The sequence below is a fragment of the Hypanus sabinus genome, chromosome 16 (genome assembly GCF_030144855.1).
Source record: "Hypanus sabinus isolate sHypSab1 chromosome 16, sHypSab1.hap1, whole genome shotgun sequence".
Classification (NCBI taxonomy): domain Eukaryota; kingdom Metazoa; phylum Chordata; class Chondrichthyes; order Myliobatiformes; family Dasyatidae; genus Hypanus; species Hypanus sabinus.
In genome coordinates this window covers 18550085-18575971 of record NC_082721.1, presented here as the reverse complement: position 1 = coordinate 18575971, position 25887 = coordinate 18550085, and the positions used below count along the sequence as shown (strand labels likewise).

Genomic DNA, 25887 nt, shown 5'->3' with positions numbered 1-25887 from the left:
TACAGAAGTTTTTGAGTGTATCTGTTGACATGCCAAATCTCTTCAAACTCCCAATAAAGTACGTATAGCTGCTGTCTTGCCTTCTTTATGACTACATCAATATGTTGGGACCAGGTTAGATCCTCAGAGATCTTGACACCCAGAAACTTGAAGCTGCTCACTCTCTCCGCTTCTGATCCTCCTTTGAGAATTGGTTCATGTTCCTTTGTCTTACCCTTCCTGAAGTCCACAATGAGCTCTTTCATCTTACTGATGTTGAGTGACAGATTGTTGCTGCAGCACCACTCCACTAGTTGGTGTATCTCACTCCTGTATGCTCTCTCATCAACATCTGAGATTCTACCAACAATGGTCATATCATCAGCAAAGTTATAGATGGTATTTGAGCTATGCCTAGCCATACAGTCTTGCGTATATAGAGAGTAATGCAGTGGGCTAAGCACACACCCCTGAGGTGCACCAGTGTTGCATCAGCAAGGAGGATATGTTATCACCAATCCACACAGACTGTGGTCTTCCGGTTAGGAAGCTGAGGATCCAATTGCAGAGGGAGGTACAAAGGTCCAGGTTCTGCAACTTCTCAATCGGGATTGTAGGAAGGTTGGTATTAAATGCTGAGCTATAGTCGACGAACAGCATCCTAACGTAGGTGTTTGCGTTGTCCAGGTGGTCTAAAGCCATGTGAAGAGCCATTGAGATTGCATCTGCCATTGACCTATTGTGGTGATAGGCAAATTGCGATCCGTCCAGGTCCTTGCTGAGGCAGGAGTTCAGTCTAGACATGATCAACCTCTCAAAGCATTTCATCACTGTCGATGTGATAGTCATTAAAGCAGCCCACATTATTCACTGGTATAATTGTTGCGTTTATGAAGCAAGTGGGAACTTCTGCCTGTAGCAGTGAGAGGTTGAAAATGTCCTTCAAAACTCCTGCTAGTTGGTTGGCACAGGGTTTCAGAGCCTTACCAGGTACTCCATCTGGAACTTCTGCCTTGAGAGGGTTCACTCCCTTTAAAGACAGCCTAACATCGGCCTCTGAGACCAGCTGTCAAAACTGCAGCAGGGATCTTCACAGCTGTGGTTTTGTTCTCCCTTTCAATGCAGGCATAAAAGGCATTGAGTTCATCTGGTAGTGAAGCGTTGCTGCCATTCATCCATTCATGCCATTGGGTTTTGCTTTGTAGGAAGTAATGTCTTGCAGACCCTGCCAGAGTTGCTGTACATCCGATGTCACCTCCAGTACCTAGTAAACTTATGTATTTACTAAGTTATAACCATATAACAATTACAGCATAGAAACAGGCCATCTCGGCCCTTCTAGTCCGTGCCGAACACTTACTCTCACTTAGTCCCACCTACCTGCACTCAGCCCATAACCCTCCATTCCTTTCTTGTCCATATACCTATCCAATTTTACTTTAAATGACAATCCCGAACCTGCTTCTACCACTTCTACTGGAAGCTCGTTCCACACAGCTATCACTCTGTGAGTAAAGAAATTCCCCCTTGTATTACCCTTAAACTTTTGCCCCCTAACTCTCAACTCACGTCCTCTTGTTTGAATCTCCCCTACTCTCAATGGAAAAAGCCTATCCACGTCAACTCTATCTATCCCCCTCATAATTTTAAATACCTCTATCAAGTCCCCCCTCAACCTTCTATGCTCCAAAGAATAAAGACCTAACTTGTTCAACCTTTCCCTGTAACTTGGGTGCTGAAACACAGGTAACGTTCTAGTAAATCTTCTCTGTACTCTCTCTATTTTGTTGACATCTTTCCTATAATTTGGTGACCAGAACTGTACACAATACTCCAAATTCGGCCTTACCAATGCCTTGTACAATTTTAACATTACATCCCAACTCCTATACTCAAAATAAGTGTACTCCTGTACTTATCTTCTGTAAGTTCTAGTCTGCAAATTATCTGCAGAAAAAGGAAATTTCCACTCTATTGATAACTTGAATCACCACTGTGGCTTCTTTATTATGTACTTGTGGTGAACTACGTGTGCCTGTCTGGACATGCCCTTGCTGACTGCTCCTGTGGCTCCTCCCACAGACCCCTGTATAAAGGCAATCTGAGGCCTATGCTCTCTCTCTCTGTCTCCAGGACGTAGTATGATGGTCACTCACTCCTGGTTCCTTCTTCCAGTCAATAAAAGCCGATATCTCGCCTTACGTCTCAGAGTGAGTTATTGATGGTGCATCAATTTTATTGACTGGAAGTTTTAAAACATGGAAACCGTTTTACGTCCGGAAAAGTTGGATTTGGACCCTCAAGACCCTGAAGCAGCTCTCGCTTTTGAACACTGGCTTGCATGCTTCCAATCGTACTTGGAGGAGGTTCGTGCAACTGAACCTGCCGTTATGCACAGAATCCTACTCTCGAGGGTCACCCCAAAAGTTTACTCCATTATCCGGGACCTGCCGACCTACGATGGGGCACTGGACGCCCTCAAAAGACAGTACCTGCAGCCGGTGAACACCGTCTACGCAAGACATCGTTTAGCTACCCGGCAACAGCGGCCTGGCGAATCGTGCGCTGAGTTTCTCCGAGCACTACAGACACTCGTCCGAGCTTGTGACTGCAAGACGCTCACGGCAGAACAGCATGCGGAGCTGCTAGTGCGAGACGCCTTTGTGACGGGACTGAAGTCAGTGTACATGCGCCAGCGGCTGCTGGAAAATGCCGACCTTACCTTACGCTCGGCGATCGAGACGGCCAATGCTCTGGAAGCTGCTTTGCATAATGCTGACGCTGTCCAGTCGCGCGATTCCCCGCCGGTTCTGTGGACACCTCAGATCCCACCGCTGGCTCCCGGGAGCGAATTCGCCAACGCTGCTGCCAGTCGCGATTCCACGAGCTCCCCGAACCTGACCACGGCTGCGGCCCGTCAGAAGCCCGTGCTTTGTTATTTCTGTGGACTCAAAAAGCACTCTCGACAACGCTGTCCAGCGCGAGAAGCGACCTGCTCCAGCTGCGGAAAGCGGGGCCGTTTCGCCAAGGTCTGTAAGTCTCAACTATGAGCGGAGTGCAGCGCTGCGGGTGAAACGTGGGGGCCGCCATCTTGCATGCCCGGATGTGGGCGGCCATCTTTGTTGGCGTCATCACGCCCTGCCCCCGACCCTCCGATGCTTACCGGGCACCCCGACGGCGATTCAACTCTGGCCACTGTAACCCTCGACCAAAGTGCCCCACACCAGCTTGCAAGGTCCATGATGGACATCCGGGTGGAGGGGGACTGGACTAGATGCCTGTTTGACACGGGCAGCACTGAGAGTTTTATTCACCCGGACACAGTGCAATGCTGCGGACTCGCAACGCGGCCGGTAAGTCGGAGGATCCATTTGGCTTCTGGGTCACATTCCGCAGACATCCGGGTGGGTTGTGTAGCGACTTTGGTGGTGCAAGGCACAGAATATCGGAACTTTGCGCTACTGGTCATGCCTAATCTGTGTGCACCTGTGCTATTGGGGCTGGACTTCCAGAGCCATCTCGAAAGTGTGACTATGGTATATGACAGGCCCCTCCCACCACTCACTGTCCAGAATCCTCAGTTTTGTGGGACTTCTTCACATACCCCGCTACTGACCACACACACACACACACGGGCCCACACATCCCATCCAGAACCAGGCCGACAGCTGTGCTACTGACACCACTTGCAGCCTCTCCACCCTCAAGATCCCTCCCCCATTGCTGTTCGCCGACCTGACCCCCGACTGTAAACCTGTGGCAACTAAAAGCAGGAGGTACAGCGCGGGGGACAGGGCCTTCATTCAGTCAGAGGTGCAGCGGCTGCTCAGGGAGGGGATCATTGAGCCAAGCTCAAGCCCTTGGAGGGCCCAGGTGGTTGTTGTTCGGACTGGGCAGAAAAATAGGATGGTGGTGGACTATAGTCAAACCATCAATAGGTTCACGCAGCTTGACGCGTACCCCCTACCCCGCATCGCGGATATGGTCAACCAGATTGCTCAGTACAAGGTGTACTCGACAATAGATCTGAAATCCGCTTATCACCAGCTCCCCATCCGCCCAGAGGACCACCCCTACACCGCCTTCGAGGCGGGCGGCAGGCTCTATCACTTCCTGCGCGTCCCTTTCGGTGTCACGAATGGTGTCTCTGTCTTCCAGAGGGAAATGGACCGGATAGTGGACCAGTACCAACTGCAGGCCACATTTCCCTATCTGGATAACATCACCATCTGTGGTCACGACTGGCCAGATCACAACGCCAATCTCCAACGATTTCTCCAAGTGGCCGCTGCTCTGAACCTTACTTATAACAGGGACAAGTGTGTGTTTGGAACCACCCACCTTGCTATCCTTGGGTATGTCGTGGAAAACGGGGTTATTGGCCCTGATCCCGACCGTATGCACCCCCTGTTAGAACTCCCTCTTCCCACCACTCTCAAAGCCCTCAGACGGTGCCTGGGTTTTTTTCCTATTACGCCCAATGGGTCCCCCATTACGCAGACAAGGCACGCCCCCGGTCAAATCTACCACATTTCCCCTCTCTGCTGAGGCCCGCGCGGCCTTCAGCTGCATTAAAGGGGACATTGCCAAAGCTACGATGCATGCGATGGACGAGACTGCTCCCTTCCAAGTGGAGTGTGACGCCTCAGATTTCGCTCTGGCTGCTACCCTCAATCAGGAAGGCAGATCAGTAGCATTCTTTTCTCGCACCCTCCAAGGCTCCGAAATTCGGCACTCCGTGGTGGAGAAAGAAGCCCAGGCCATAGTGGAGGCTGTTAGGCACTGGAGGCACTATCTTGCTGGCAAAAGGTTCACCTTGCTGACCGACCAGTGCTCGGTTGCGTTCCTGTTCAGCAACCAACAGCGGGGCAAAATCAAAAATGATAAGATTTTGCGGTGGAGAATAGAACTCTCCACCTACAACTATGATATCCTGTACCGGCCTGGCAGACTCAATGAGCCCCCTGATGCCCTATCCCGGGGAACATGTGCTAGCACACAGCTCGACCAGCTGTATGCCCTTCATGCACAACTTTGCCATCCGGGGGTCACCCGATTTTACCATTTTGTGAAAGCTTGGAACCTGCTGTACTCCCTGGAGGACATCAGGACGATGACCAGGGACTGCCAAATTTGCGCTGAGTGCAAACCGCACTTCTACCGTCCTGACACGGTGCAACTTGTCAAGGCCACCCGCCCTTTTGAGCGACTGAGTGTTGACTTTAAGGGCCCCCTTCCCTCCACTGACCGCAATGTCTATTTTCTCAGTGTTATCGACGAGTACTCTCGGTTCCCCTTTGCCATCCCCTGCCCCGACACCACTGCCACGTCCGTCATAAAAGCCCTGCGCCAGCTCTTCACTCTGTTTGGATATCCCTGCTATATCCACAGCGATAGAGGGTCCTCCTTTATGAGTGACGAGCTGCGCCAGTACCTGCTAGCTAGGGGCATTGCTACTAGTCGGACCACGAGTTATAATCCCCGGGGTAATGGACAGGTGGAGCGGGAGAATGCCACAGTGTGGAAGGCCACACTTTTAGACCTTAAGTCAAAAGGGTTGCCGGTCTCTCGATGGCAGGAGGTCCTCCCTGAGGCACTCCACTCTATCCGCTCTCTGTTATGTACGTCCACCAATGCCACCCCTCACGAACGCCTATTCTCTTTTCCCAGGAAGTCTGTTACTGGGACCACCCTACCAGTTTGGCTGACGTCCCTGGGGCCAGTGCTGCTCTGGAAACATGTGAGGAGCAATAAATACTCCCTGCTGGTCGAGAGGGTTCACCTTCTACATGCGAACCCCCAGTATGCCTATGTGGTCTTACCTGATGGGTGGGAGGACACGGTCTCCGTCCGCGACCTCGCGCCCGCAGGTGCAGCAGACCACTACCCTGAAGGCTCTCCGGTAACTATGAACCCTGCACCTGAGGTGACACCATGCACACCAGGCCCTACACAGACTCCTCACGACACTTATATACCGGGCGTTTCGTACGCATTTATACCAGGCGCCTCGCACATGCGTGAGGGATCACCGGCGCCTAGTGGGCTGGAACAAGCACAACCTCCATCCCCTGTGCAATCACCAATGTCGCCGGCATCCATGCGATCACAGCCGGTGCTACGTAGATCGCAGCGACAGATTCGACCACCTGATAGACTTGACTTGTAAGAAACTTCGCCACATGGGGACTCTTTTAAACAAAGGGGGGTGAATGTGGTGAACTACGTGTGCCTGTCTGGACATGCCCTTGCTGACTGCTCCTGTGGCTCCTCCCACAGACCCTGGTATAAAGGCGATCTGAAGCCTATGCTCTCTCTCTCTCTGTCTCCAGGACGTAGTATGATGGTCACTCACTCCTGGTTCCTTCTTCCAGTCAATAAAAGCTGATACCTCGCCTTACGTCTCAGTGTGAGTTATTGATGGTGCATCAGTACTTTCTGTACCTGACAAACTGGCCAGTGAGTGTATGTTCATGGTCCTCCGCTGCTGTAGCCCATCCACTTCGAAGTTCAATGTGTTGTGCATTCAGAGATGCTCTGCCACACACCACTGAGTTACTGTCGCCTTCCAGTCAACGTGAACCAGTCTGGCCATTCTCCTCTGACCTGTCTCAAAAAACAAGGTGTTTTTGCCCACAGAGCTGCCGCCTACTGGATTTTTTTTTTTTTTTTTGCTTCTCACACCATTCTCTGTAAATTCTAGAGATTGTTGTGCGTGAAAATCCGAGGAGGTCAGCAGTTTCTGAGATATTCAAATCACCCTGTCTGGCACCAACAATTATTCCACAGTCAAAGTCACTTAGATAATATTTCTTCCCCCTTCTGATGTTTGGTCTGAACAGCAACTGAACCTCTTGACTTCATTTCATTGTACTGTGTGTTTCGATGTTTCAATGTACATGTGACAACTAAATCTAATCGTTATACTTATTCTTTTTTAATTGAGCCTTTAAATAACATCAGGCTTTTCACAGGCATGAACGACTACCTAAAAGTCCTGAACAATATACTGCATTTATGTCATTGCATTATATTTGCTTGGATTGCTTGCTTCAAGTTTTATATTGAGTCTTTTCAAAACTAAAGGCTCTGCAGACAACTAGGAATAAGTGCATCAGAACATTAAGCCTGTGCAGATTAAGTATCCCAGCAATAGGAAACTCCAGCTTCATCTCCCGTAGTTTTATTTTCTTTGGATCCCGAGTGGAGCTTTTTCTATTACTAAACTGAACTAGGTAGTCTTCCCCTAAATGAAGGATATTTTTTAAAACCATCAAAGGGCTTTGCTAAGCACATTAAAGCTTAGCAAAGGGCACAGTAAATTAAACGATGTTGTGGGAATGTAGCAGGATTTGTTGTGTATGGATTACAACTAAAAATAGTGGAGGGAGTGTTTCCTCCTGTGGTAGAATCCAGCATGAGGGACCACTGTCCAAACTAAGTGCTTGATCATTTATGACGGAAATGGAGTGATCGTGCTTTCTCTCAGATGGTGTAAGTTTTCAAAGGACAGTGGAAGGAGGATCTTTAAATATGAGGCATTCTGCAAATGCTAGAAGTCCAAAGCAAAACACAAAACGCTGGAGGAACTCAGCAGGTCAGGCAACGTCTATGGAAATGAATAAATCGTCAACACTTCAGCCCAAGACCTTTCATCGGGACTGGAGAGGGAAGATGCCAGAATTAAAAGGTGGGGGGGGGGGGGGGGAGGGGAAGGAGGATAGCTAGAAGGTGATAGGTGAAGTCAGGTGAATAGGAAAGGTAAAGAGCTGGAGAGGAAGGAATCTGTTAGGAGAGGAGAGTAGACCTTAGGAGAAAGAGAAGGAGGAGGGGACTCAGGGTTAGGTGATAGGCAGGTGAAAAGAGGTAAGAGGCCAGAGTGGGGAATAGAAGAAGAGGGGAGGGGAGGGAATAATTTTTTTACTGGAAGGAGAAATTGATATTCATGCCATCAAGTTGGAGCCTACCCAGACAGAATATAAGGAGTTTCCCCTCCACCCTGAGGGTGGCCTCATTGAGGTACAAGAGGAGGACATGGATCAACATGTTGGAACAGGAATGGGAATTGGAATTAAAATGCTTGGCCACTGAGAAGTTCGGCTTTTGGCGGATGGAGTGGAGTGTGATGTAGCTCTAAGAGTAGTGAATAGGCATGTTTACCATTGAAACATTCTTATTAATAATGAAGCCAGTTGTCTTGGAATTTTATTTGTCACAGGTATATTGGGGTGGCACAGTAGCATGGTGGATAGCACAACGTTTTACAGTATGGCGACCCGCGTTCAATTCTCACTGCTGCACGTCAGGAGTTTGTATGTTCTCCCTGTGTCTGCATGGGTTTCCTCCGGGTACTCCAGTTTCCTCACATGGTCTACGAAGTACCAGTTGGTAGGTTAAAATTGGTCATTCTAAATTGTACTATGATTAGGCTAGGATTAAATTGGAACTTGGCTCAAAGGCCAGAAGGGCCTATTCCATGCTGTGTCTCAATTAATAAATATGATAATACATATTTCTTACTTTTTTCATCTTTCAAATGTCTTAGTCTGCTATGTGAGCGATGGTATTAACTCTTTCTGTATCATAAGTTCAGTAGAAGAATCATGGAAACTAGGAAGCTGTTTTAAAAGCAGCTATTTTGCTGGAGATAGGCTTTAAGATCAGGGGGGCTCAAGTACTAATTTATTCCCCGTGTATCCCAACAATTTGATTGGCAGTGTCTCTTGCATCATGTCAATACGCACTGCTGATAAGACACATTTTTATTTAGTGGTTGCTTGGCCTGGCATAGTACACTAAAGACCTATTTCAAACTTTAGGCCTGATTGTTCTGATTTTTCAATTTTATGATATTGTCATTGTTTCAGCTGTAATGGAAACAGAAAATATTCAGCAAGTCAGTCAGCACATGTGGAAAGAAAACAGGAGTCAATGCTTCAGGCCCTTCATGAGAACAGGGAAAGAGAGATTTAAAAATACAACTTTGCCAAGAAAGTGGCAGGAACAACGGACAGGGCAAAGGAACATTGGTGATGGGGTGAGACCAAGTCAAATGTCCCATTGTCTTGCAGGTTAACTGACAACATCTAAAGATGCTTGTGGGTTATTCCTTTTTATTCTTTTGCACATTAATTACTGTATCACAGCAGTCTGCATGTAATGGGGGGCATTAATATCAACCAATATGTAGTCAGAACAAAAGAACATTATGTAATGTCTGCTGCAATCTAATGTGATTAAGGGATAGCTGGCATGCATAGTAATCCAACCTGCTCGAGAGATGTTTCTATTTAAAGAAACTCTCTATTGTGAGTATAATTTAAAACACCAAGAGAAAGCAGGAAATGTAATTTGGACATTTAATCCTTTGATGTAGAAGTAGAAGTACACCAATTCAGAATAAGAATCAGGATTAATTTCATATGTTGTGAAATTTGTTGACTTTGTGGTACCAGTACAATGCAATAAATAATAATAGAGAAAAAACTTTGTATTATACACACACATATATGTATATAAAATAGTTAAATAAGAAGTGCCAAAATAAAAATAAAAAAGGTAGTGAATTCATGGGTTCATGGGTTCAATGTCCATTCAGAAATCAGATGGTAGAGAGGAAGAGGCTGTTCCTGAATTGTTGAGTGTGTGTCTTCAGGATCCTGCACCTCCCTCCTGATGACAGTAATGAGAACAGGACATGTCCTGGGTGATGGGGGTCCTTAATGATGGATGGTGCTTTTTTGAGGTATCACACTTTGAAGATGTCCTGGATACGACGGAGGTCAGTGTCCATGATGGAGATGACTAAGCTTACAATTCTCTTCAGCTTACATTGATCCTGTGCAGTAGCCGTCTTCCACCCCCCCATAATAGGCGGTGATGCAGCAAGTTAGAATGGTCTCCATGGTACAAATGTAGAAATTTAAGAGTGTTTTAATTGACATACCAAATCTCCTCAAACTGATAATGAAATATAGCCATTGTCTTGCCTTCTTTATAGCTGCATCAATATATTGCTGCCAGGTTAGGTCCTCAGAGATCTTGACACCCAGGAACTTGAAATTGCTCACTCTCTCCACTTCTGATCCCTCTATGAGGACTGGTGTGTGTTCCGGCACCTTACCCTTCCTGAAGTCCACAATCAGTTCTTTGGTCTTGCTGATGCTGAGTGCAAGGTTGTTGCTACGATTAGTCTTGGGGTATCTGAATAAAGAATGTTTCCATCATATTAATTTCTAAACTGTGCAATCATTTGCTCTATGTTCAGGGACGTGGAAAGTCAAATGATCAGGACACAGAAAGCACAATGAATAATTTACCTCAAGGACTAAACAACTTGGGCAGTAAGGTAAGGACTTGGAATAACTTTAGAAAATTACAAAGTGAACAGATTTTCATCCACAAACAGTGGACATCCATATACACAGCCATTAATGTTATATACTTCTACATGTGCACTGTAAAAGTATCTACAGAAAATGGTTAACTGTAAAGAAATTGGCTTGGAGCTCCATGTTATCCATAAGATCATTACCCTTCAACCCTGCTCCCTAATCTAGTTCACTGTTTAAAAAGGTGCATTAAATTAAAGTCAGTGTGCGATGACCTGCATATACAATCTGTAGAGGTTGTAGGTAGGAAGTTCAGTATTGAACAGACTGAAACAAGGTAGTGCTCTCGTTGCACTGCATTCGTGCACATTGAGGACCAGAATTACAAGGGATTTCCTGTGGAAAGACACCAGGGACAATGGGAATGATACTGGCCTGAGCTGGGTGCTGGGATTCAGTGATGATGTTGTTGCTGTGATTGGTGGCCATGGTTGGGGTTGCCAGATAAAGAGGTCAGTGATTGTAGTCAGTGACGGCAAGGCTAACTGATGTTGGATGGGTATAATTTTCTATAAGACCATAAGACACACAAGCAGAATTAGGCCATTCAGCCCATCAGGGCTTATCCATTCATGGCTTATTTATTATCACTCTCAATCCCATTCTCTTGCCTTCTCCCTTTAACCTTTGACACTTTAATTAAGAACCTGTCAACCTCAACCTTAAATACTGCAACCAATGACTTGGCCCGCACAGCAGTCTGTGGCAATGCATTCCGTAGATTCGCCACACTCTGACTGCAGAAATTTTTCCTCACCTCTGTTCTAAAAGGATGTCACCCTATTCTGCAGCTGCGCCCTCTGGTCCTAGACATTCCACTGTCGGAAACATCCTCTTTGCATCCACTCTATCTAGGCCTTTCAAGATTTGATAGGTTTCAATGAGATTCCCTCTCATTCTTCTAAATTCCAGTGAGTACAGGCCCAGAGTAATCAAATACTCCTCATATGTTAACCCTTTCATTTATGTGATCATTCTCGTGAACCTCCTCCGGACCCATTCCAATGCCAGCACATCTTTTCTTAGATAAGGGCCCAAAGCTGTTTACAATACTCCGTGCAGTCCGACCAATGCCTTATACAACCTCAACATTATATCCTTGCTTTTGTATTCTAGTCCTCTCAAAATGAATGTTAACATGAGACAAAGGGCCCAAAACTACTCACTGCCTTGCTTATTACCATCTCAACTTGCAAGATAACCTTCAGGGAAACCTATATGAGGGCTCCCAATCCTTTGCACCTGTGAGTTGTTAATCTCCTCCCCATTTAGAAAACAGTTCATGCCTTTACTCCTTCTACCAAAGTGTGTGACTAGGCACCATACTCCATATGCCAACTTCAGCAGACATCCTGCTTATTCAAAACTACCTGCATCTCCACCTACCTTCGTATTGTCTGAAAAATTGGCTACAGAGCCATCAATTCCTTCATCCAAATCATTGACATACATCATGAAAAGAAGTGGTCCCAACGGTGACCGTATCACACTGCTAGTCACATGCAGCCAACCAGAAAAAGCACTCTTTATTCTGACTCTTTGCCTCCTGCCAATTAGCTAATCTTTTATCCATGCTACAAAGCATCTTTCCTATAATACCATGGGCTCTTATCTTGTTAAGCAGACCAATATGTAGGATCTTGCCAAAGCCGTTCTGAAAATCCAAATAAGCAACATCCACTGACTCCCTTTTGTTGCTCCTGCCTGCTATTTCCTCCAAGGTTTCCAACATGCAAGATTTCCCCTTAAGGAAACCATGCTGACTTTGGCCTCTTTTATCCTGTGTCTTCAAGTACTCCAAAATCTCATCCCTAATAATAGACCCCAACGTCTTTCCAACCATTGAAGTCAGGCTAACTGGCCTCTCTAGTGTCATTTTCAGTGGTCCAATATCCACTCTCATTTCATATTTACTCTTTATTTACGGTATCTGAAAAAAAAAACTTCTGGTATCCTCTTCATATTTAATCTTTTCTCTGTTTCTGGCTCTTTTAGTTGCCTTCTGTTGGTTTTTAAAAACTTCCCAATCCCCTGTATTCCCAGTAATTGTTGATATATTATACACGCTGCCTTTTGTTTTAATGGTGTCTTTGACTTCCCTTGTCGGCATGGTTGCGTCAAACTCCCTTTAGAATACTTTGTTGTCTTTGTGATGTATCTTTCCTGTGCCTTCTGAAATGCTCCCAGGAAGTTCATCAATTGCTGTTCTGTCATCATCCCTGCTACTGTCCCCTTCCAATCAACTTTGACCAGCTCCTCTCTCATGCCTTTGAAATTCCCTTTACTCCTCTTTAATACTCACACATCCAATTTTAGCTTCCCCCTCTTAAATGACAGGGTGAATTCTAATATATTATGATCACTGCCTCCGAAGGATTCCTTTACCCTAATCAAATCTAATTTTAACATCCAATCCAGAATTGCCATTCCCCGGTTGGCTCCACCAGGGGCTGCTCTAAAAGCCATCTTGTAGGCATTCTACAAATACTCTGTCTTGGGATTCAGTACCAACCTGATTTTCCTAATCTATTTGCATTTTGAAATCCTGCATGACTGACTATCACAATGTTGCCCCTTTTAAGAGCAAACACGAGAAAATCTGCAGATGTTGGAAATTCAAACAACTCACACAAAATGCTGGTGGAACACAGCAGGCCAGGCAGCATCTATAGGGAGAAGCACTGTCGACGTTTCGGGCCGAGACACTTCATCAGGACCTTTTTACATGCCTTTTCTACCTCCTGATGTAATTTGTAGCCCACATCCTGGCTACTGTTTGAAGGCTTGTGTATAACTCCCATCAGGGATTTTTTTTAACATATTTTCTTAATGCTACACATTCTATGTCTTCTGATCCTATGTCACCTCTTTCTAAGGATATCTGAAGGCAAGGTCATGGCAGAACACTGGTGAGCAGGGCTGGAGGTTGGGTAGATGGATCTGAGTGATTATTGTGGTGATGGAGGTGGGTTGAAAGAAGGCTGCAGTAAATATATCATTTCATGGGTAACAAGCTCATATGGGATCCCAGAATCAGACTGAGACATACTCAGATGGACTTTTTTGAACAGAACGGAAGCAGCCTTCACAAACCTCTGGAAAACCTAATTTTGCACGTGGCCTTCTCATTCACCATTGAAAATCCCAGAAGTAACTTGAATGGCTTGCATCTATCCTACATACCATCCTACAGTTCTCACAGATTATGAATGCTCATAGGGCAAAGTCCTGACAATATTTCAACTGTAAGTCTTCAAAGGAAAGGAAGGGAGAAGGAGAGAGCAAAAGCCTTGCGGGGTGGGGGGGGAGGGAAGCACAGGAAGAGAAATACAAGGCAATGGAGGGAGAGTAAAGATGAGAGATTGGGGGGGGGGGGCAGGAAGAGAACCACAGAATCTTGTGAGAAAAGGATCTACCATTGCTGAATTCTAAGCTTTGGCTTCTGTAACATTTCTGTTTGTGGGAGTTCTCTGTGCATAAAATGGCTGTTGCTGATCCTGCAATACAGCACTTCAGAAATACTTCACTGATTATGTAGTGGTTTGTCTTGTGCTGAAAATAATCTGAAGCATGCTACAGAAATGCCCCAGGAGTTGCTATAGGCTGTATAAGATCAAAGCCGTGCTGTGCGAAGTCAGTGAAAGGTTGCTGCACCTCTCTTTGCAGGTGGAGATGGTGTTCTGGCTCCTCTCCATGCTGGCGACCCGCGACAAGGATGACATGTCCAGGACCCTGCTCGCCATGTCCAGCTCCCAGGACAGCTGCGTCGCCATGCGCAAGTCCGGCTGCCTGCCCCTGCTCATCCAGCTCCTGCACGACAGCGAGAGAGACGCGGGGCCGGCCCGGAATTCCAGCAGCAACAAGGAGGCTCGAGCCCGGGCCAGCGCTGCGCTCCATAACATCGTGTACTCCCAACCCGACGAGGGGCAGGCCAAGAGAGAAATGCGAGTTCTACACGTGCTGGAGCAGGTGCGCTTGTACTGCGAAACGTGCTGGGAATGGCTGGACTCCAACAGACTAGACAACAGCTCGGAATCTAACAACTGTAAGTACATAAACTAACCTTCTCATCTAACGATTACAGAACAAAAGGGCATTGCCTTCAAATCAAGCTTGTCTTTCTTATTCCCTGTGAGTACCTCTAACCTCAAGGCATGTACATCAGCTTCTCTATCTTCCATTAATTTCTATCCCCTCCCTCTTCTCTCATTTTCCATTTTCCATTCTGGCTCCCCTCATAATATTTCTCTTCTCTTCATCTGCCCATCTCCTCCCTCCATTTTTCCATGATCCACTCTCACATCCTATCAGACTCCTTCTTCTTCAGCCTTTTACCTTTTCCACCTATCACCTCCCAGCTTATCACCTCATCCCCCCTTCCCATACACCAACCTTCCCCTTCACCTGGGTTCACCTAACACTTGTCAGCTTGTACTCCTTCCCTTTTCTCCACCTTCTCATTCTGGCCTCTTCCCCTTCCCTTCCAGTCCTGATGAAGGGTCTGGGCTGTAAATGTTGACTCTTGATTTTTTTTTCCATTGATGCTTGACCTGCTGAGTTCCTCCAGCATTTTGTGTGTGTTGCTCTATCTGAGGTGATGCCTAGAAGCAACTACCGTTTGACATAAGAGGAAAAATCTTGAAACCCCTTGAACCTGTTCTGCTGGTCAATAAGATCATTTTGCTGATCACTACTTCCATTTTCTGTCCTAGTTCTATCTCTGTCAAGACTAGTAATCAGCACAGTGGAACTTTAGAATTCTACTTACCCCACAACAAAGTTGTTGAGGTGAAGATGCAATACTGAGAGAGATAAGATTTAGCAAACCTGATGGGCTGAATGACCTCTTCTGCTACAATCTCCATAACCTTGATTGCCCTCACCTGGTTTATTCACATTCCACATCTGATTATTAGAACTCACAAAGTTTTCACTAAAATAGAGTAACTGCCTAACTAATTCATATCAGTCCTTCATTTGATTGATTCTGAGGATTCCTCTGTCTATAAGGCATCTATTTATGTAGACACAGCAATCTGAATAGTGGAAAATCATTTAAAATGAGGATAGCTTTCAAATTGGTGGTTCGATAGAGTGGATATGGAGAGAATGTATCCTGTGGTTCGAGAGTCTAGGACCAGAGGGCACAGCCTCAGAATAGGGGGACTCACTTTCGAACAGTGATGAGGAGGAATTTCTTTAGCTAGAGAATTTGTGGTCACAGATGGTTATGGAGGCCAGGTCATTGGGGGCAATTAAGGCAGATAGGTTCTTGATTAGTCAGGGCATGAAAGGTTAGAGGGAGAAGGCAGAGAATGGGGTTAGGAGGGAAATGGATCAACCATGACAAAATGGCGGAGTAGACTCGATGGACCAAATAGCTACTCCAATGTCTTCTGGTCTTATGGATTATAAATGGTTACAGAATTAGCTGGCCCATCAAGGTTCCATTAATTTATTTTGACTTTTCTTTTCTCCCTCACTCCCATTCTACTCTTTCTGTCCTTTGCTGTCTATACTGTTCACTCCAATAAACATAAACTTCAAGAACTGCATCCTACCTTTCAACCAGGCAATGGATAACCTTAAAAACACAAAATGCTGGCAGAACTCAGCAGGCCAGACAGCATCTATGGGAGGAGGCAGTGACAACGTTTCAGACCGAAACCCTTCATCAGGAGTCACTCCTTCCCCTTGGACAACATCGGTGGCGTGGAGAGGGGAAGGCTTGCAGCTTGGGCAACTGCGGTCTCCCATACAACCCTGTCCAGGCCTGCACCCTGGAAACCTTCCAAGGCGCAAATCCATGGTCTCACGAGACTAACGGATGCCTATTAGCATCTGCAGATTCACTTGTGTTGCCAATGGATAACCTTCCTGATTTAACTGAAATTTAAACAAATCTGATAATGGTTCTGCTTTTGTCATTAATACTCAACAGGCCAAGCAACATCAGGGCAGAAAAAAAGGGTTAATGTTTCAGGTCATTGACGTTTCATTAACAGTGGTACATACATAGGAGCACCCTATACATTCCATAAATATGTCTCTGATAGCTTAGAACGTGAATAAGAAAGTAAGATAAGAAATTGGAACTGGAGCAGGCCATTCAACTTGCTTTGATCATGGCTCAACCTTCACTTTAGCACTTTTTTTCTGAAGGAACTCCTTACCCATTGATTTCTTTAATGCCTAAAACTCCATCAATCTCTGTCTTGACTATACTCAGCTCAATATCCTAACCTTAAGGTTGTTATAGCTGGGATTGGTAATGAGGATAAAATCCCACTACCTATTAACTGTTCCCAATGGCATGCACCTCAAATAGTCTCTGAGGTCTGATTCCGGCTCCTGGTCTTCATATGTGGCTTAGCTCCTAAGCCCGGTGGACTGGTTTTAAAGCACCAGTAACCTGACATTGCCCCTTCTCTACTGATAGGAGAAGGGTCAACATTGGGTTACCGGCACTTTAAAACCAGCCACTTTGGGCAGGTAGGGTTCATCAGCCGTGGTTGGCAGCTCATCAAGGGGAAGGAAATTTCTGATCTCAAAACTCAAGGCAAAGGCTTCAGCAGTAAAGCATGAGTGAAAAACCCAGAACTGGAGTCCCCACGACCGTCCTACGTTGAGCTCAAAGCTGACTGGCAACCCATGTACCGTCCCTGTCATTCCTTTGGGTTGATCAGATGCATGGAGACGGGAAGCTTGTTACATGGGCAGCAGCTGGCTATCCATATTGTAATGCCCAGGATTGCATATTTAGACAGCTAGGTTATAACATTCATGGTCAATTCTGGCTAATGAAGGCCTCATTGAAGTCCCAGGGGAAGCATCAATTAGGCATTAGTTCTGTCAAGCTTTTCAGAATTTTGTGCATCCCAGTAAGATCACCACCCATTCTCCCAAGTACAGGCCAATAGGATTGCTTTGTGTCACATTAGAATCAGGTTTAATATCACTGGCATATATCGTGAAATTTTGCAGGCAATGGCAGAGACACAAGAGATTCTGTAGATGCTTGACAGCACACACAAAATGCTGAGGGAACTCAGCAGGTCAGGCAAAACCTATAGGATGAATAGTCGGCAGCCTGAAATGTCGAATGTCCGTTTCCCTCCATAGATGCTGCCAACCTGCTGAGATCCTCCAGGATTTTGGGTGTGTTGCTTGGATTTTCAGGCAATTATGTCATTTACCCCATGTTACACTCATTATGGAATGCTGTGAGTGACTTGGATGTCATTGAACCATATTGTCATGGGAACATCCATTACTGGACAGTGACACTACCTTGCTAGATTTTGTTGCTCTTTTTTGGCACTATTTAATCTAATTTTAAAATATATTTTATTGTAATATCTAGTTAAAAACATATTATATATTGCAATATACTGCTATCACAAAGCAACAAATTTCACGGCACACACACGATGCTGGTAGAACGCAGCAGGCCAGGCAGCATCTATAGGAAGAAGCACTGTTGACCCTTGGGTCTTGTGCCGAAACCCTTCGTCAGGACTAACTGAAAGAAGAGATAGTAAGAGATTTGAAAGTAGGAGGGGGAGGGGGAAATCGGAAATGATAGCACCAGCATTTTGTGTGTTGCTTGAAATTCCAGCATCTGCAGATTTCCTTGTGTTTGCATTTGTAAATTTCACAACACATCAGTGATATTAATCTTGATTCTGATTTTGATTCCAGCATCTGCAGAATCTCTTGTGTTTACCACTTTATTTCATTTATTACCTACAGTATTTATTGAACCACCAAGCTGAAAAAATATCTTTACCACCAAAAGGTGTTAATTTCTTTAGTATATGACATATAACTGCAACAAATGCTTTGGAATATTGTGCTTAAATGGTCTTAACTTTTGTTCCTTTGTAGTGCCATTGCCTATAGAACCCCAGATCTGCCAGGCAATGTGTGCAATAATGAAGCTGTCCTTCGATGAAGAGTACCGACGTGCTATGAATGAGCTTGGCAAGTTGCATTGTTTTCTCAATTCTTTCATAGTCGTTCTTTCTATGTCCCTAATAAGGTAAGGAGGTGATTTTATAGAACATTTGAAAAGAGCTCCTTTGTTGGAATTGAAAGTCAAGAGCCCAATACAAACAAATAAACCAGAAACCAATCATTGATGAAGCACAGATAGAAAACAACGTAGGGAAGTATATCGTCCTTTGTAGAAGGAAGAAATGTATAGATTATTTTCTGAAAAGGCAGCAGATGCAGAAATCAGAGGTGCAAATGGATCTGGAAGTCTTAGTATCGGTTTCCTTACAGGTTAACCTGAAGGATGAGTCTGTAGAAAGGAAGACAAGGTAAATGCCTTCATTTCCAGAGGAGTAGAATGTAAAAGCAAGAGGCTTTATAGGACATTTGTCAGACCATATTTGGAGTATTGTGACCAGTTTTGGGCCCCATATCTAAGAAAGGATATGCTGGCATTGGAGAGGGCTCAGATGAGGCTTATGAGAATGATTCTGGGAATGAATAGGTTAATGCACAAAGAGTGGTGGATGACTCTGGGCCTGTACTCGCTGGATGAATAAGGAAGGAATCTCATTGACACCTTTTGAATATTGAAAGGTTTAGATCAGGGATTCCCAACTGGGATCCACAGACCCCTCAGTTAATGGTGGGGGTCCATGGCATAAGAAATGTTGTGAAGCCCTGCTTTAGATAGAGTAGACATGCATAGGATGTTTCTAATTATGGGAGAGTGTAGGACCAGAGAGTACAACCTCAGAATAGAAGGGTATCCCTTTAGAACAGAGATAAGGAGGAATGGTTTGGGTGAGGGGAGAGGTTGTGAGGGAAGCTCAGACTTTAGTTAAGAGGTAAAGAAATATAGAGCAGCATTGAGGAGTCACAGAAAAGTGGTGGGGTGAAACTTGTTTAAAGGGTGCTGAAGACAGAAACCCCTAACAAATGCCAGAACAAGCACTAGAGGTGCCTGAATACACAGGACTAAGGTCTGAAAGCTAGGAAGTTAGGATAACTGTTGTTGTCAGTGTAGTGGGCTGAATGGCCTCAAGTTTTATAAATTTCAATCGCCTTTCATAAACTAAATGAAGAATCACAGAGTGGTTCCAGAGATATTGATAATAAATGTCACAACAAGCAGGATTAGGGAGAGAATTTCCTATCAAAGGCATAAAGTTAATAGAATCTCTCACTGATTGTGGGATGGATCAGCTGAATTAATGGGTGATGGTGCCGGAATAGCAGAGAGAGTGTCTGAGCAGACTTTCTCTGTAGATTACCGACAATAGGAAACCGACAATAACATTCAAAATTCAATGTAAATTTATTATCAAAGTATACATATGTAGGCATATACTACCCTGAGATTCATTTTCCTTCAGGCAATCAGAGTAAAGCAAAGAAATACAATACGATCAATGAAAGACTATGCACAAACAACAAAAGATCAGAACATAGATTGTAGAGTCCTTGTAAGGGAATCCATAGGTTGTGGAATCAGTTCAGTGTTGAGCTGAGTGAGGTTATCCAGGCTGTTTCCGGTAATAACTCTTCCTGAAGCTGGTGGTGTGGGACCAAAGGCTCTGGTACCTCCTTCCTAATGGCAGCAATGAGAAGAGAGCATGGCCAGGGTGGTTGTTTCCTTGATGATGGACGGTGCTTTCTTGTGGCAGTCCCCCTTACAAATGTGCTCAATGATGGAGACATCTGTTCATGTGATGGGCTGGGCTGTATCTACCGCTGTTTGTAGCATTCATGCTGCTGAGTACAATAATCACATCTGGCAACAGATTTGTTTATCTTTGAACAAATTCTGCATCTAATGACTGGATATGCTGATTTCATAACTTTGTCCTTATGAGTTTTATTTCAAATGCAAATTATTTTTCGAGACTCACATTCAACAGACATTCTGTTGAGAGGGAAATCTGACAGTAGCTGTTAGTGCTAGGCTCTACTCACTACCCACCCATCTGATTCCATTCACTTCAAAAGTCTGAGTGCTTAAAAGATAAGTAAAAATAGCAGCAAAATTTCTCCACCGATCAGTTTCAACAAGGAAGAGTGCAACCAAATGCACCTGGAATTCCATTTCATTTCCAACATTGAGAACCCCTATCATTAACATGCTGAGTGGGTCACCAACAGCTAGAAACTCAAACAGACCATCTGAAGACCCTATAGTAATTGACATGCCTCTGATTGTGACTTGCTAAAGTCTTTCCAACATGTACAGTACAAGACATAGGTCAGGAGTGTGACAAGAAGCACTTCAGTTCCATTTCCACCAAGACTCTAGAAGCTCAACAGTATCGACGACAAGAGAGAACTCTTGATAGATTATCCACCCACCTACCCAAACATTCATTCCCTCCACACTCTGTGTGTAGCATCTACAAAATTTGCTTGCCTAAGCTACTCTAGTGCCTCCTCCCATACACATACCCTCCACCACCAAAAAGAATAAGGTCTGTAGCTATCATTTCCCTGTAAGATGGAACTCTCCTGACTTGTACAAAAAGATGTCATTGGGTCAAAATGCTGGAGATCCTTACAACAACAGGGGAATTCTGCTCCATATGGACTACAGCAAGAAAATGCCTTACCACCAATTTAATCAATGTTAATTAGTGTCGGACAATAATGCTAGCAATGAAGGATCTGCTAGATTCGTAACTTCAGGGACCCAGACAGTTTACTGATGCTGCCCAACCTGCTGAGCTCCTCCAGCAGATTGTTCGTGGCTTCAGATTCCAGCATCAGGAGACTGCCTTGCCTCCAGTGGACAGTAATGCAGATCCCCTTCCACCCCGAAAAATTAATTAAAGTTTATTTACTGGATCATATCCCTCATGTGGGCCAGGTAACAACAGGAAAAATAATTTATTGAATGTTTCTAAAAAAAGGTAAGCTGTTGGTGCAACTTGAAGTCCTGCAGATGAAAGTTCATCCTGGAATCAATGGCCTGGAAGGACTTTTGACCTCAAAGTTCACCTTGTCATGACCTTTCACCTTTTTTGTCAGTCTGCACTTCCTCTGTAATTGTAACCTATATTCTGCCTCCAGTTATTGCCTTTCCCTTGTACTACCATGATATACTGATGCGATGAAATAATCTGTATGAATGGTGTGCAAAGATTTTCACAGCAACTTGATTCACCAGGCAATAATAAACTATCAATGAAGGAGAAGTATTTTGTTAAATAATCATTCAGAATTACCCACCTGATTTTTTAGTCAATGATCTTAAGTATACACCCCTTAAAATAACTCTGAAATGTGATTACAGGTCTACTGGGTTTAAATGCTGACTTCTAATCCCAACTCCAAGCATATTTAGTTCTACAAAAAGAAATTTGATTTATTAAAAAATCAGTAATTTGGAGTTTGGAGATCTGTATGAAAATTTATACTCAATTTCTAATTAATCTGCTCAATTCCACTGGCTGAAGGATGTTGCAGAGTTACAAGTCTAGAGTAGGTTAAAAGGTCAGTACATCATGGGGCAAAGTGCTTGTGTTGTGCTGTAGTGTTCTATGTTCTGTAAAATAAACATTGCCAAATTTAGCTTCTCCAAACCAAAAAAAGAGAGAAGACGAGACACTGAGATGTCTCACCAGTGTTTGTTTATCTCTCCTGACACAGGAGGACTGCAGGCAGTTGCCGAATTGCTTCAAGTTGATTGCGACATGTACGGGGCAACCAGTGACCCTTTGAATTCAGCCCTACGTCGGTACGCAGGGATGGCCCTGACCAACCTCACCTTTGGAGATGTCGTCAATAAGGTGAGTGACTGTAGCTCGTCCAGGCACACCTGCCCACACTTTACTGGCTAGATAAATACGGGAAGGCAACACGAGTGAATCTGCAGATGCTGGAAATAAATAAAAACACAAAATGCTGGCAGAACGCAGCAGGCCAGACAGCATCTATGGGAGGAGATAGTGACGATGAAGGGTTTGGTCTGGACAGGCTTTATTCTTTCCACAAGAATCATGAGTGCCCACTCTGTGTGAGAATGATCAAGTGAGAGTTGGAAGGTTGGGAGGGGTGATTGGAAAAGAAGTAATGTTCTCATCGGGACAGAGAGATTGAGCAAAATCTGCTTCCATATCTTTTTTCCATTATAAGCAGTTGAAACAAAACACATATTTTCTAACCACTTCGATGTAGGTGTAAGTTCATTGGATTAGATTTTGCTGGGCATCGGATCCGGCAAAAATGTCAAGGAAATGTGCTCAGTGCATGTCCTGAGATAGACATGCCGCACGGTTTGCAAATCCCCCCTCCCCCCGCCCCTTGAATGCAGATTTTACTCCTGCACAGAAGGATGAAAATAAAGTGGGAGATGTTTTTAAATTATTTGTTTTCAGTTTAACATTTTATTTATCTATTTGAAATATTTACTTCCTTTTCTTAAGAGAAAACTAATATTTTAAGTACATTAATTGCTTTATTTTTACTAGTGTTAGATACACAGTAGAGTTAATAGAGACAGCCTTGACAGCCTTGATGGACGGCGAGACTAGGAATGAGTGGGTGGTGCTCTGTGATCTGTCAGGCTTCCTCAAATGTCCATGGCTCATCTACATCAGCTGATGATGTTCATCAAGGCCCAGTAGCAAGGATCTCTTTGGACTCGCAAGGTCAACCTTCAGAATCAAGAATCTAGGGAAATGGGGAAAGCGGGGAAAATTGTGGGTCAGTTCTCTCCATTGTAATTTCTGTAATGAGTTAAAAATAACATTTATGAAGCATTAGTACAATAACATAATTTATGTGTATTATGACTTGGCATATTGATTAAGTTTTGCTGAAGCTCAGATCTGAAACTTTAACTGTTTCTTTTTCCACACACAGAAAGTTAGAGGAACCCCACACATCACACAGTATCTGTGGAGAGGAACAGCAGTCGATGTTTCAGGCTGAGATCCGTCATCCAAACTCTCTTGACGAAGGGACTCAACCTGAAACAATGACTCTCCATAGATGCTGTATGATGTGCTGACTTTCTCCGGCATTTTGTGTGCGCTACTCTGGATTCGAAGAATCGTTTGTGTTTGTTCTTTTTCTGCAGCTGATCCTTGCCCTGCTGGTTTTTCCCCCAGTATTTTCTATTTTTTCGGATTTCCAGTATCTAGTTTTTTTTTGGTTTAAATTGCTGCACTTACAACAAGGAGTTCAAGAAGAGGGCTTTAGCCCAGTTCGGACCATGGCTGTTATGACCATTAAATTCAGTTACTAAAAAGCTCATAAGCCAATAAATCTGAATAAAAAGCTCCAAAAAGCTAGTAGCAGAAATGCTGACCATGAAACCATATGTAACTGGTTTATGAATATTTTGTAGGGAATCAAACATTCTCAAATAAATTAGCTTAACTGAAACTCCAGTTCTACTGAAGTGAATTTGATTATAACTGATATAATTAAGCCATTCAGCTCAAGGCTACTTGTTAATGCATGTTTGTTGACCCCGCCAGCAATGCTAAGAAACAGAACAAATTAAAGAAAATCAATAATTTTATTGTTTAGAGTGTGAGTCGTGTCATCTGGAGAAGTTCCCAAGTCAATATTTGTGGTTCATTTTTACTGAAAGATAATGTCTACTACATAAAGAGAGGATTAATGAAAAAATGCTCATCAGATGTTGCACCATCTATAATGTAAGTCAGTCTGATTGCCAGGACATTATCCCAGGATCCTTAAGCTTGGAGTCGATGAAAAAGAGGTGGATTTGTGTATGTTTTGACAGCTTATCTTAGCCAATCTGCTTAAGCATATTAACTAAACTCTATTTAGTTTAAATAATTGATGACCTGTACTGGGCTCATCTGTTACTGAAACAAAATCTTCTAGGTCAAGGGCAGATGCTTTAATCTCTTCCAGAAAAGTTAGTGATCAGGTGCATGAAGCACACGCTCAGGCACTTGTCAAGAGGGAATAGTTATTCTGAACAGAAGTTGGACTTACTTCTTTGCCTTTCCCTCCTTCCAGCTTCCCTAACAAAAATGATACTTCCTGACAGTTTAATGCATGCATTCAGTGCCATCCAGTCCCTCAGCCCAAGGGAGTTTCTTAATGTTTCTCCCTAAAAAAAAGAGCAGAAATTTGTCTAATATAATTTGCACAAAGTACATTAGACGGTAGGAACAATCTGAACTATTCTGCTTCTAAAAATTGGATCAGTGAACAGGATTATGTTGGCTGATGCTACATGGTTCCCATTAGAGTCACTGGCATTTAACCATTTAAATCCATTAAATCCTGGCACTGGTTACCAAGTGTTTAATAGATTCAGGATGTCCAATCTGTCAGTTCTCTCTGCTACCAGATTCCATGGATCTCTGAATTCCCCAGTTTTCATTGTGAGAAAGTACTTCCTATATCCCAAACTGGACCCAAAACCCTCCAGCGATTGTACCAGGGGAAAAAAAAGAAAAGATAGTTTATTTTAAATTATTTTGCTTTGGTTTGTATTTTGCTCTATATCCTTACACTAAGTCATTATATGTTTTAAAATATTCTTAACCACTTATTTATCAGAGATATTTAATTTTTACTAAACAGCATACCTTGCTGCTTTTATAGCTTTGCAAAGCACTCAGGGAATTTTAGGAACAGTCTCCTCACCAAACCTGATCTTGTGCAAACACTATTGCTGCTTGGACCATGCACTGGAGTCTGGGACACTGATGGCCAGTGTTATTGTCCATATACATTGTGACAGGCCAAATATGTGTGGGTCACTACATTTGACATTCCAGGTGGGTGGACTAAGCCAGCAGGTTTGGCCAAATGTAAGTATAATTTCTGGGTTAAGTAAAATCACAGCTTATATCAAATAGGGCATTATTGTAAATGGTTGATGACGATTTTCTACCATTGAGTTTCACTAAGTTATGAGTTAGTAAGTTTGGAGATGGCATAAAGATTGGTGGTGGTGTAGATAGTGTAGAAGGTTGTCATGGGTTTCAACAGGGCATTGACAGGATGCAGAGCTGGGTGGAGAAGCAGCAGATGGAGTTCAATCTGGAAAAGTGTGAAGTGATACACTTCAGACGGTAGTATAAGGTAAGTGGCAAGATTCTTTGCCATGTGCAGGAAGCCCAGAGGGATCTTGAGGTCTGTATCCATAGATCCCTCAAAGTTGCTGTGTAAGTTGATTGGCTGGTTAAGAAGGCATATGGTGTGTTGCTCTTCATTAATCAGGGGACCTAACTCAAGAGATATGAGGCAATGTTAGGGTAAAGGCTAGACAAATATTTTGCATTCGATGCTGGTCGCCTCCTTTGAGATTCAAGATTCAAGATGGTTTAATGTCATTTCCAGTACATAAGTGTAAAGGAGAACAAAATAACTGTTAGTCTGAATCTGATACAGCACAAAAAACACAATAAAACAACAATAATAAAAAGACACAATCAATATAAAAACATAACATAGCTTTTATAGATAGATTGATTGTATGTCAGGTGACTGTAGGCACAGGAGTGCCTGTTCATAGGGTGATTGACAGGAAATGATAATA

At 44.0% G+C, this 25887-nt stretch overlaps 1 protein-coding gene across 1 annotated transcript in view; it reads left to right on the top strand.

The window, feature by feature from the left end:
- The window catches only part of apc2 (APC regulator of WNT signaling pathway 2), a 233285-nt gene that overhangs the window by 189864 nt on the left and 17534 nt on the right, over nt 1-25887 (top strand). The window contains exons 8-11 of the mRNA XM_059990792.1: nt 10247-10327; nt 14037-14415; nt 18258-18353; nt 22005-22144. Coding sequence (XP_059846775.1) covers nt 10247-10327; nt 14037-14415; nt 18258-18353; nt 22005-22144 — 696 coding nt within the window. The remainder of the gene's footprint in view (nt 1-10246; nt 10328-14036; nt 14416-18257; nt 18354-22004; nt 22145-25887) is intronic.